At 43.3% G+C, this 13,642-nt stretch overlaps 1 protein-coding gene across 4 annotated transcripts in view; it reads right to left on the bottom strand.

Annotated features, from left to right (window-relative positions):
- The window catches only part of LOC135896454 (dystrobrevin beta-like), a 66,367-nt gene that overhangs the window by 11,349 nt on the left and 41,376 nt on the right, over positions 1-13,642 (bottom strand). For all 4 annotated transcript variants that reach the window (XM_065424833.1, XM_065424835.1, XM_065424834.1 and 1 more), the window contains 4 exons: positions 12,564-12,688; positions 10,402-10,587; positions 8,372-8,570; positions 3,787-4,030 (listed from right to left, as the gene is read on the bottom strand). In XM_065424833.1, coding sequence (XP_065280905.1) covers positions 3,787-4,030; positions 8,372-8,570; positions 10,402-10,587; positions 12,564-12,688 — 754 coding nt within the window. The remainder of the gene's footprint in view (positions 1-3,786; positions 4,031-8,371; positions 8,571-10,401; positions 10,588-12,563; positions 12,689-13,642) is intronic.

Below are 13,642 nucleotides of genomic sequence, written 5' to 3'. Positions count from 1 at the left end.
TTATTGCACATAATATTGAGCTGCATGTTGCAGGCGCCAAGCAGAAACTATGGCCGTAACGAAAAACTAGCTTACAGGCACACATTTAGACCCTTTTGCATTCAATTAATTTTCACTTCGTTAAATGCTTGGCTATGGTTTATGGCAAATGCTCAGAGCTAGATATTGCTAAAAATGCTGCAAGTCTTATTGCACATAATATTGAGCTGCATGTTGCAGGCGCCAAGCAGAAACTATGGCCGTAACGAAAAACTAGCTTACAGGCACACATTTAGACCCTTTTGCATTCAATTAATTTTCACTTCGTTAAATGCTTGGCTATGGTTTATGGCAAATGCTCAGAGCTAGATATTGCTAAAAATGCTGCAAGTCTTATTGCACATAATATTGAGCTGCATGTTGCAGATTACTTTTCTTTCTCAGAACAAAAAATTGCTGGGTATACCAGAGTCAACGCAAAAGAAAAGGTCAATGGCGTGGTAGTATATGGATTCATATCTACTGAGATTGGGGCATTAAAGTTGATGCAAAGTTGCATAATTTTTCATTGGCCGCAATGCCACGTCATGAGCATGCCTCGTGCATGCTCTAACGCTGGCTCACACTTGCTGGTTCAGGCCTCGATGGAGCAGAGCAGGCAAAAGGAAACACTTGCTGCTGCAGTATTGCGTGAGGGGAGAGGGCATCATCGCAGCGTCATGTCACACTCGGTCTCGGAAGCGTGTGCTATCTGCGCATTCCTTGTCCGCACAAGCTCTTGCCTGCATTCTCACTGCGCCTTGGCAAGGCCAAATCACCAACACAGCAAGCATCTCAACGCACTCGCTTGCCTGCGAAGAGTTCATAACTCGAGGACCGCTCAGCGGTGTTCAATTGGACATTAATGCTTTCGCATTCACAACTCATAAGTGCTTAGGTGTCCACGAATTTTTTCCTTGTTCCACTGTCAGACCTTACATTTTTTCCAGACCCTTTATTTCTTTCAATGGTGTCAAATCTTCTATTTCTTTCTTTCTTCTTTTTTTTTTGTGCATGTATGCCTACTTTGTTTTTCTTTTGCGTCAACTTTGGTTGACACGGCAACCAAGAGGCCAGGCGTGCCAATGCCAAAGATAGCACAGTCGAGAGTTGCAGAGTAGAGCTCTCCATTCTGGAAAGTGGAGATTCCCGTAATTCTCTCCTTTTAACTGCTTGGAACGGCGGAGTTTAACTATTCCCACTCCTGGAGTGGCTGAGCTTGTCCATTCCATTCCTCAAATTCTAAAAAATGAAATGCTTTTTTTCTACAATTGTTTTTTACTTGGTAGAAAATGCAGGTCACTGTCTAAGGTCAACATGGAATGACATTTAGGGATCCGTACGGATCCCTTGTTCACAGGATTGTGAACAAGGGATGACAGATTGTGAACAAGACTGTGAACAAGGGTTCTGTATGGATCCCAATTGTCATTTTATTTTGACCTTCGTTAGTGACCTGCTTCATTTTCAAACAATGCTTTCACCTGATGAGACGGTATTCCGTCGAACTCTTGACTACGCTGTTTACTACTTGCGTTTGCCTGCCTAGTGCCAAAAGAAAAAAACATATACCATATTTACTCGCACAATGATCACACTTTATTGTAAAAAAAAAAATTGACGCAAATTTAGAGGTGCGATCATTACGTGGGTTAAATTTCCCACAAAAAAATTTTTTTCATCCCGCATTTGCTGCGGGATCACAACAGGTCAACAAATAGGCGGCTGCCGCTGTATGTAGTGCGGGACACCAAAACAAGAATGGCGGCCGGCTTTAAGCCGAATGTGCCAAATGTGTTTTTTTTTTTCTTCTCGTGCGAACATTATGTGCATTGAAACAGTTTCTTCCGTATCAGTAATGAATAATATCGTTAATATCGGCAAGTTCGCAGCAATAACGTAGTCATGTCCACTTTGAGGGGACAGAAACAGATGGCCGCGCTTAGCTGCCAGTGACATAGGAACACATGGCGGGCATGCTGCGGAAACTGCGGCATTTATCTTCACAACTAACCTAATACGGCACGTTTACGCTAAGCATGGGCGAATATCTTAGCTTTGTTACAACCGTTGGCGTATAAATAGGCTACACTTCTAACGTATCAGTGTAAACACGGCTGCTATCGTTGCTGCACACGATTTGTTGTGTGTCCACGAGTGCAGATGAGAAGAATCGAAAGGCACCTTTCTTGTTGTAGTTGACCACAACCATTATAAAGCCTAGACATAATAAACGCAAGTTTGGTCGTAGCTTTTTTTTTTGTTATGGAAGTGCAGAAAGTGATGAAAGGAATGAAATGGGGCATCTGATTAAGAATGTTTGGTGCGTGCAGACAGCTTGGTTTGTCTTGAAGAGTTGTTTGTGTAGCATTTGATAGACGGTAAGTGCGATCATTATTAGCTAGACTTGGCACACGACATATCGCTGCGGCAAGTTCGGGGTGCGATCATTACACTGGAAATTTAAAAAATGGAATTTTGACGACAAAATTCAGGAGTTCGATCATTACGCGAGTGCAATCATTATGAGAGTAAATATGGTATTTTGAAGTCTTAAGAGTGTAACAAATAATTTTACATACTATTTTTGTTTGCACAAACACAAACACGCTTATCTCTTCAGGCCACTGTTACCTGTAACATTATTATTAATAATTTGAGAAAAGCAGCTTAAACCATGTCCCCCGTAGTAGGCGAGTGCAATTATTTGAGGAAAAAGCAGGCAAACAAAATTAAGATGGTGGTTTTCGAGACTGCTGCTGTGTTTCTTTTTCTTTCTTTTCTTGACACTTACTGGCATATTAAAAAACATCTTTTTCTAACACGCCTCCTGGATACTCGACAGCAAGCGAAAAAAAAGCCATGGTGTGCTTTTAGAATCAAAATAGACTCGTGCAGGGTGCAGCCATTTGCAACATGGCCATTTTTTGACCTGCATCTTTTTGTCGTAGGTCAAGCATGCTCTTGCTAAATCTAAGAATTTTTGGCAAGTTATTTTTCTAACTACATGACTAAGGAGTTGAAATAACTGAATTCCTGAACTAAAGGTTAAGGAATTAACTTGAACTAAAAGGTGCTGTCTTCTAATGCACTTCAACCTTATAACAAAGAAAGGTTTCCAAGTCATCAGAAGTGGAGAATGTGTTGTTTATAATTACCGCTGCATAGGTAGTCGCCTGTTATATGTAGATACTGGAAATTGAGAAATGTAATAAATTGACCAAGTTTAGTTCAGTCGAATTGACATATTCAGTGGTTTTGTAGCTGCTTATAAAATCAACATTTAGTGCTCCAGAACTACAGGCCCATTCCATTTCCACTCCATTCCAGAATCTTGAGCTGCCATTCCATTCTCATTCTATTCCTGGTGTTTGAAAATTTGTAATGATTCCGGAATCGTTACAACTCGGAAGGTGCACTTCGCAACTTTGGCACTCCAGTCTGTGGTGCAATGTGGTTAATTTTTTTACTATATTGACATCAATTGCACCTGTACTGTTAATTATACCTACTCTGCAACTAATTCTCGCTTACTGTTTTGTTCAGACCTACATTTTGATACCTTTTGCAACTCTATATTACATTCCAAAGTCCAAAGTAAGACAATTTCGTCTTTTGTTAAAATATTACAAACATAGATAGCCAGCTCCCAGATACACCAGACTCATATCAAGTCAGCAAAGAAGGCCTTGTCTTCAAAATTCTCACAATGTTATATCTGAACAGACATGGTGTGCCTAGTAAAGGAATGGTAGGAGGAGCAATTACCTGAATGTAGCTCGCGCACAAGGGACGACATGGCATGGGTGACCGAATCCGCAGCCACGAGCAAGTGATCACGCAGTTGCCGGCCCTCAGGTGTTCGGCCAAAGGCCATCTGCACATCTGCACCCAACCCCACCAGACTGTCTGGGGTCTGCAAGTGTGCGGCCACAATAGCTGGACGCTCCGGTGGTGATGCAGTGGACCGAGGAGAGCTGCCAGGCGTTGACCGGGGACTCCGCTGATGGTTCTGCACGTAAAAACTCCAGCTCATGGCACCATCTTTAACTCCTACACATTGTGGCAGTCAAACTGTGCAAGTTAGCTTACAGGCCTTGATACAGACTTGACTGTTGCAGGCATGGGCAAGCAAAAGTGAGAAGTGAGCACAGTTTTCTGTGGCCTCAGAGAGCAGCAATATCCTGCACCGACTACACTCTGTGTGCAGCATTCTTAAGCTAATTTATTTATTTATTTATTGGATACTCATAGTGAAATATTTAGCGCGCACAATGGACAAGGACACAATGAAGGGGGGCACACGAGCGCTTACTCACAACTGTTTTATTTTCGGAAAGATACTGAACATAATAAATACCCCAACTATCAGCGCTGGGCATGTGCAACAACAGTCGTCAGTAAAACAGAAACAGAACAAAATCAGATTAAAAAGGTTCAACCAGTATTTCAAAAAGCAAATTCACTTTCAGTGATTGCAACCGATGGTAGGCTTATGCATTTTTCAGCACACTTTTTGATATAAAACGCTCCTGTGATTTGACACGTTAGTTTGTTTTTATCTGAAAACAAAATGTCAGTGTCAAAAAATACCGGATCACAATGACATAGATTACAGTGGTTCGACTAGTGCGAATAGTTTTCTTTACCGAGAGAACATTCATGTTCTTTTAGACAGGTGCGAGAACATGAATGTGAACGAAGACCAACGACTTAGTTCTACAACTTGGGCATGTAGAGTTCAAATGTAGCAATGGATGGTTCAGCCATTTTAAAGAGCGCAATAATTTGGCCTTCATAGGTGTCTGTGCAAGAGCGGCAGTGCAATCGAGAGAATCGTCGATGACTGGAAGAAACACACGTTGGCTCCGTTGCTTAGCGAGTACGGTGCAGACAATGTGTAGTACCTTGACAAGGCAGCCCTTTTTTACAAGATGCTGCCCACAATAACGTTCGCAGCAAAGGACACCGCGGTCAAAAATCGAAAGCAGGGCAAGGAAAGAATTACCGTTCTGTTTGGCGCGAACATGTGCGGTGAACACAAGCTGCCACTACTCGTAGTTGGAAAGAGTGGGAGGCCTCGCTGCTTTAAAAATGCACGGCTGCCACCAAGGGATGAGCTTATCTACCGGCACAACAAGCCTGGGTCACAGGCACAATATTTGAAGATTACTTTTGGCAGCTTGACCGAAAGTTCGCGGCCACAGGAAGAAATGTACTCTTCGTTGTTGATAATTGCCCTGCACATGGTGACATCTCATGCCTGAAAGCTATCAGCCTGAAAGTATGATATTTCTTCCTCCGAACACCATGTCTATCTAGCAGCCAATGGACCAAGGCATCATTCACCACATGAGGAAGATTTACCGCCACCACCTGCTCAAGTGCATACCCCTTTGCTATGACAATGGCAAGGAGTACTCCATCGACCTCCTCGGGGCCGTATGTCTTATTGTGTATGCATGGAAGCAAGTGGAACCCACTTTGATCATGCGGTGTTTTGAACACGCTCACTTCTCGAAGGAAAGCACCGTTGATGCTGATGCTGATGCTGACTATTCATGAGCACTTGAACAAGAAGGAGCCAGGTATTGCAACTGCATCAATGCGCTCTGCGCAGAGGATAGTGAATCCGGTGCAGTCGGCTTCGCCGAGTATCTGAACTTTGAAAATTATCAACTAATGTGCTACTCAGACTTAGAGAGTGAAGCTACCGCTGATGTGACCATGTGCGATGACAGCAATGACGCCGACGCTAACGAGCCCTTTCGAGCACCCACTTTCTGGGAAAATATTGGAGCGCTGAATGTTATCTACAGTTTTGTTGAGTGCCACGGTGGAAATTCTCAAATGCTGCACGTAGTTGGCCAACTAGAAAACATAACCCTTGGAGCCTCAAACTACAGGACGTGACAAACCAGCATCTCTGATTACTTTAAGTAATCCAAAGATCGCCGAATAAAGGTAGCGCATTCCTGCACCAAAATTTTTCACCTGGGTTGCTTTTTGTGTGTTCGGTACACCCTTTAAGGGTGTGGGGATGCGCGACTCTCACGCGTCCCCTGATACGTTGTTTTCTCGCATAGCTCCCGTCTCCTGTAATCTGGCTTCGCCGCATAGCCTGGGGCCTGCGGCAGTCGGTGTGGTGTGTGGTCGGCGCAATACGAGAGATGGCGCGAATGTTGCGCTGTTAACGCCGCCTCACGGCGGGGTTACTCGGGCACTGAAAGGAGAAGGCGCTTCCTCTTCGGCTGCGGGTCGGCAAGTGGCGCGGACCTTCCGTGCGTGCGCCGATCCATGCTTCTGTGAGATCGTCTCGCGTGGTTTCCTTCGAATGCGCCACTATTCGAGTGACCGTCACGCGAACGACCAGGCATTGGGATCCAGCATGGGGCGAACATATTCGCTCGCTCTCTGGTCGCGGTGAGTCGGACTTCCTAGATTTGGCGAGCGTCCATCGGCACGTTTTGTGGATAGCAACTCGGCTAGCAGTCATTAGTCTATGAAAGGTGCAATAAATGCCCTTGTTATTGTCTGCACTACTGTGTTGTTGTTCCTTTGTCCCAAGAGCACAGATAAGAAACCCACAAGGGTCAATGACGTAAATATACGGCACCGCGAACAAGTACAAAAATGGTCGATGCCATATATTTACAGTGCCGTCTGTATGTTTAAAAAGCGCGCCAATTTCCTTTTTCTTTTCTGTAATGTGCTGCCACTATGTGGGAATATAGGGAATTTTTTTCGCATACCTCCCTCTCGGTTTTCGTTGCATGGTTTTTTTTAGAGCTAGTTTGCTCCCGCACGTCTATATACTACCGCTCGTGCATTGGCGTGCGCGCGAGCGGGTGGCGGTTTGGGTTTTGTTCCGTAGGCGGTTTCGACTTCTTGCGCTTGCAAAACTGATGGCAATCTCGTAACTGATCGGTCAAAGGGCGACCACTTGCTTCTCACTCGTTTAGTGCTCACGGGGGTGCGCATAGTAAGGATGCCGCCGTGCATACGTTTCTGTTGCTTTTTCTTTTTTTTTTTTGAGACTTCTGAAAACTAATTGCCTCTGGTTGACGATAAGATGAAGATTAGCAGAAGTTTTTCACACGTTTTGCTTTTTTGATGGGCACACAACTACACAATTTTCTTGACTGCGTGCACCTATGCAGTTCGATTACGCTGTAGATGTACAGTGCTCACAGAATGAAATAGGACACGGAGCATTTAGTAGAACCCTACATACGTGCAAAGTACGCGAGAGCACCATGTCATGTCGCTAAGAATTTGGTCACCAAAGGTGACGAGGACTCCGATGTAAGTGTACGCGCCAGAATTACGTCGATGTGACACGAACTGCAGCCGCTTGAAACGAAAGTATGCGCATTACTTAGCCCTAAATTGACGCGTTTCATTCCGTGAGCACTGTACATATTTGATATTCATGTAAGGGCAGAAACATTTGAGTCTTGCGAAATATTCTCGTGTGTGCATTTTCAAAGCCTTCAACTTTGTGTATAATAATGCATCAAATTTTTAATTTTGATGTTTATTTCCCTCTTTATTGTTGTTATTCAGGAATGAAGAGTACATATATACCAACTCAAAATATTTTTTTCACACTTTACGGTCACACTAGAAAAATTACGGTACATTTTTTTCGAAATAAGTCCCTGAGAAGAATTGGAATCTGCAATAAAAAAAGAATCGACCCTGGGCAGTCACATATGCCGAAAAAATTGACCATCAAAGGGTTAATTCGAAAATCCGCTTAATTAGAAGAGTTTTTGCGGTCCTGATGACTTCGAATTAACAAGATTTTACTGTATTAGGAATAGAAGAGGACCAAGTACAGATTCTTGCAGAAGGCCTGATGTGACTAGGAGGGTGTTAGACAGGTGACCATAAACAAAGACTGACAGAGAATGATTAGTTAGGAACTGTTCAATCCATTGGAAGAATGTTAGGATGTGGGTTCAGTTGTGAAAGTTTTAGTAAAAGAAGGCAGTAGTAGAAGAAAGCTTTTGTAAAGTCTAGAAAGATGATATCGGCCTGCATCTTACCGTCAAGATTATTGTGAAAGTTTTGAAGGAAAAGTGCTAATTGGGTTTGGCAGGAGAGGCCTTTACAAAACCAGTGTTGTGAAGGATGGAAGAAATGGCATGAGTCCAGGAAACTTATTATGTACGACTAGATGACGTGTTTCATGATTTTGTAGGACATACTAGTAAATGAAATGGGGCAGTAATTCAGGGGCGAGTCTCTGCAGTTTTGCTAAGGAAATAAATGTCACCGTATCGGCTAGCCCAGTTTGCTTGCTGCAAAACTGAAGCTATGTCAGTCCTTTGGTCAACATGAGATGCACCTTGAGCATCTTCATGAGGGCCTCCAGCTGGAGCATGAGGTCCCTGCGGCTGTCCTGCAGCTGTGCCAGGTGCGCCTCGAGGTGAGCCTTTCGCTGGCGCAGTGCTTGTAGCTCCCCAACCAGCGCGGGGCTGCCAGCACGCATCGACTCTTCTCGCTCCTGTTGCTGCCGCAGCCGCACTATCTGACCCATCATTTCCCTGCACCGGAATGAAACCAGGAGTTGCACGCATTTCTCAATTTCATTTCACCCATGTTAAAGAGAAAAAATGAGCGTGTGTGTGTATACATATACATATAGTTAAACCTTGATATAACAAAGCAGGTAAAATCGGCAACTTGCTTTGTTATATCGAAATTTCATTATATTGAAATCCAACCTTTTATGCAAATAACTGCAGTCACTGATGGATTTTTCTAACACAAAGGGACTGCAGAACTTTCAAAATTATAGGGCAATTGAAAAAAGGAAGTTTGAATGAGAAATAAATTCATTTTGATGAATTTGGGAGTTGGTGGTGAATGATACGGTTTCATGCCACATCAACGATATCTTCACATAGGCGAGCCACGCTTTCGCATCCACTCCACCCCCAAGGCTAATCTAATAGTGTTGCTCGCACTGGGACGACGCTATCATAAAAAGTGCTGGCAGCGGGGATCAAATGCTTCGTCTGCCTCTCACTCCAATGGGTCACCGAAACTCGAGATTATGCAACCTTCAACACCAAACACGCCAGAAGACAGCTTGCATGATTCCACGCTGTCTCGGCAGGCCCATCCTTTCCACATGCGGCAGATTTCCTCTAAAGCAGGCTGCACAGCTGCGTAAGCGCCAAGCTGCGCTTACAGCCATGCGCAGCCACAACTGAGACGCATGCCATAAATCGCGACGCATGTCAGTTCCCTCCTTCCATGCCTTGCCCTTCATGTGCACTTGATCGCTCCCCTCCACCTCTTTCCCTTTGCTCCCGCGGGGAAGTGGCACTTGTGCATGAAGCCACCATCTTTCTTTCTCACGATCGCACACTTTCACTCGCACTCAAAGCACAAAGTGCATGAGGTGCAATAGGATCTTATCGCACTTTGACTTAATACGGAACACGAATCGTCGCGCCGCGTGCGATTTAAGAGGTGCATTTGTAAGCAGCCACTTGTAATTCAATCATTTGACCATCTGCAGAAGTTTCCATTTATTGTCTTGGCATTCCTTTGCTGCGGAAGTGAAATTTCATTATGTTAAAATCTTATACAAACACACTTCGTTATATTGAGGTTCTACCTACCTATGGACAAGATTTTATGAAAAGTTAAATACTTTGTTATATTGAAAATTTCATTATATTAAAGTTTGTTGTATCGAGGTTTAACTGTATAATACAATCTCCACTCAAAGTGTTCACCCTGCTCTGACAGCTTTATTAACAACACCATTCCCACATAATCCACACCGCTTAGCAACAATTCCTTCCTCTCTGGATTGTTGTGCAGGAGTGCAAAGCACATGTGCTGCCACTTGTACAGTGCTATTGAGAAGGTGCTCACGCAGGTTTGCAACTGTCCAGGAAGCTCTCATTTCTCGTTGGAAAGTTCTATACAGGAAGAGTTCACACACTAGTAAATGGTTGGCGCAAGGCAGACACAGGCAGCATCTATCTTGGCAAATTGTCACATGAGGAGTAGGGTAGGTGTGCCAACAACATTGTTTTTTCCAGTTTATGCATTCAACATTTAATGCACTAAGTGGTATGCATAATTACTAGCAATGTTATCTATGCAGTTTTATGTAGTGTGTGCGAAGTAGCTGACATAGCTCTGTGGAAACACACTTGACTCACAGCAAACCTAATAAGAGTAAACATATTTTTCCTTGTTGGGTTGGTGGGCCGATATTGTTCATGATGCCTTTACAGATCTTACTTCAGAAGATTGCATGAAACATAACAAAGTTTACATATACAATAAACTATTCTGAGCCAGAGAAGAGCTTAATTAAGATGATAGAATGCTCTCTAGAACAAGAGAACCCACCTGTTCTTGGCCTCCAACTGTGCTAACAGCTCCCTCTGCCGTGCTGTGTCAGTTGAGCCCGTAGGTCTTTGTGCAAGGCGTGCTGCATATCGAGCGATCAGTCGGTGCTCTTCATCTTGCCCGCTGTCCATGGATGGACCGATCAAGGACGGGAGGCCATTGTGGCTGGCTGCTGGAGATGGAGGCCTGCAGTACCAAGGACCAAGGAATTACCCGGACAAGTTCATGAGAAACAATGATGATGTTTGAGGTTTAATGGCGCAAGGGCCAGGTATGGCCTAAGAGCGCCACATGAGAAACAAAAGAATGACATGGACAATCAGCTCCAGCTAAACCCTTCAGTTTTGTATAAAGTTAGCTAAGAATGTTGTAAAATTCACCGAAGTGTGCTTGCAAGAGCAGAAATGCTGGTACCCTGCCACTTGTCACATAAAAAACAAAGAGGGTGCATATTATGACAAAATGAGTGCAGATGAGTGTCACCATAAAAATTTAGAAATAAGCACAAACAATGCTAAATGGGACAAAGACGATGAAGGTGATTTACAAGTTTGTCTTATTTGGCATTGTTCATACTTTTTTCTGTCATGCACTAACACAGGCAAACTAATACTCAACTATAAATGTTTAAATAGATGGACTAGAGAATTAGGCTTAATTACTTCAGCCAGTGAGAACTGTTAGTGTTGTAACTAACAAAAATTAAATCCCTTTGGTTCCCTTTATTATTTTTTTTTCAGCTAGTGTTATAATGGCAGCATTTATTATTTCACCTGTCCTGCCTTTTACTTGCTGCAGGCACAGCCTTTGATGGCAGCAATCGAAAAAACAGGCAGCACTGCTGTGTCACAAAATCTGTGCTTTCTTCTCACCATGTTAAGGGGCAAACAGTTCGCGAGGACTGCAGAGGACTGCATTTACAGCCAATGTATCTCCTTGGAATCTGCAAAGCTTAAGAGAGGGCAAAAGCAATGTTGTTAAATTATAGTTAAACAAATGACCGTGCCAATCAGTACTGTTTCAGTTGGATCTGCTAAGTTGTACACCTTTGTTTTAGCATGTGATAGGTGATGACTCGCAGAAGCAAAGCTTCATTTTGTCTTTTGCTGGCAGAGCATCAGTTAACTAATCCCAACAACCTGTCACACTTTCCCAGACGACGCAGTGTTCTGCTGCTGAGTGTGAGGTCACAGGTTCAATTCCTGGCTATGGTAGCCATACATGTCTATGGAGGCGAGATGCCCCAGAACACTTGTCTGCAGTGTTTTGGGTTCACATTAGACCCCAGGTGAACTAAAAGCATCCAAACAGACCATGCATTGCTTTGGTACATAAAATGAAAACAATCAAACAACTAATCTCCTTAGATTGGCATTAACATACTACCTCAAAGTTCAAAGGGGAATTTTGGAAACTATAATATGTAGAATTTTGATTTGGGATCAAGGGTCAGCAAAGCAAGAAGAAAGCCCAGTGGGCTTACTTGGAGTTGGACTCTCGAAGCCTCAATGTTTGTGAACCGTCATTGTAATGTTTGTGAACCGTCATTGTACTACTTTAACACTTTATTAGTGAGTACTGTTTATAGGCAACACCAGAAAAAAAAAGAAATATTTATTTTTCTTGTTGAGTTTTGGTATAGAGTACAGAGTTTCTGGCTAAATGTCTCTGGCCAACACTGAATGATAGGCAGCAAGCATTGTGTGCCAATTAGAGTAGGAACATAAAAGACATTTTACGTGCAAATCTCTTTGTTTTGAAAACATGCTCAGAGGAAAAAGACCAAGGCAAAATGCCCGGCTGCAATGGTATCCCACAGGTAACGTAGAGGAAATGGGATGTAGACCTGTGTTTCACATATAGAGATAACCATGTACAAGTTGCACATGAAGCTGTAGGCAACTTGGGGTGGAGTTCGCTTCCAGTGTTCTATTGCTAGCACCTATTCCAACCTATTGCTGAAACGTTTCTTCAAGATATATTTTCTTGTTGAATATCCCTGTTCTCTGTGTATTTTGTGCATTTTGACAAAAAATAATAATTTCCTTCGGGTTTCTTTATGCCTAATCCTTAAAAGGGTTAAGGCTATGTTCCACTAGTGCAAGTGCAGTGCCCGCTAGTGCATGATGGGGGCGTGGCATGCAAGAGCAGGTGATGCTCACACAATGTGTGCCAAATCCAGTGTGTGCTCCTCCTCCGGGAAATGCGGTAGTGGCCGGCTGGGTCTTTCGGGGACACACCGGAATGACTTGCGCAGGGAATGACCAAGCTGCTTGCTGGCCGATTTCTGCCCGAGGAAACACCCATACAACAAGTCTCTCTTTTGTTTCTACACCCTGCTGCGTGCTTTGTTTGCACCCTGAATAGCTTTGAAAAGCTGCAAGTACATACCACATTTCAGCCAACACGCCAAAAAATACATAATAGATGTAACTGCACATCAAACAGGAAAAAATAGCGTGTATGAAGATGTTCTTCTGCACTGGCAAAAATAGTGCACCACAGTATAGATGCTGGCATGTATGACATAACTTCTAAAACTTGTGTGTGCAAAAAAGTCTCAGGCTATGGAAGTAAATATTGTCTGAGTGACTGTTTTTCGATTAGAACTGTAGCCAAATAGTGCATTTTCGACAACCCACCCAGTAGATATGACCTTCGCCACCGATACAACCATGAGAAATAGAAAAACATATATATGTAAACAGTATCAGTAGGTACAAGCCGCACAAAGAACTGTATACAACAATGCATGAATACAAAAACAACCCCGCACAGTTACTGGCAGCTGTTTTATATGGTGAGCTTTCTATGCTTCCACAGCTGCTTTATACCGAAGCGGAAGTAGCGTAGCATGATAGCAACGTGGAACACACTCCTGTTAAGCTTTGTAAGAATGCAAAACTTGCATATGAATCACATCTCTGTTGTACTTAAGTCCCCTCACCAGGCCCCTTAGCAAATTTAGGTTATACACTGGTCATTCTAAAACGCCATCTAGGTATTGTTTTGCTGAAATAATCTTTCAAATCGGTTAATTATTGGGGGAGATAGAAAAAAAAAACTGAATGCCCTGATGCCATACCACCATGAGGAGAGCGTGACTGCCAAAAGACACCCTTTGCCTCGAGTATCATTTGCTATCGACAATCCATCCCCCTCCTCCCATAAGAGACCACATCGATTTCACATGACGAGGCCCACCCTTTTTTTTTTCTCTTCTATTCCTTCTTGCTATGCG

This window comes from Dermacentor albipictus, chromosome 6 (assembly GCF_038994185.2).
Source record: "Dermacentor albipictus isolate Rhodes 1998 colony chromosome 6, USDA_Dalb.pri_finalv2, whole genome shotgun sequence".
In the NCBI taxonomy this organism is placed as follows: domain Eukaryota; kingdom Metazoa; phylum Arthropoda; class Arachnida; order Ixodida; family Ixodidae; genus Dermacentor; species Dermacentor albipictus.
Note: the sequence above shows the minus strand (reverse complement) of the source record. Positions and strands in the feature narration are given on the sequence as shown.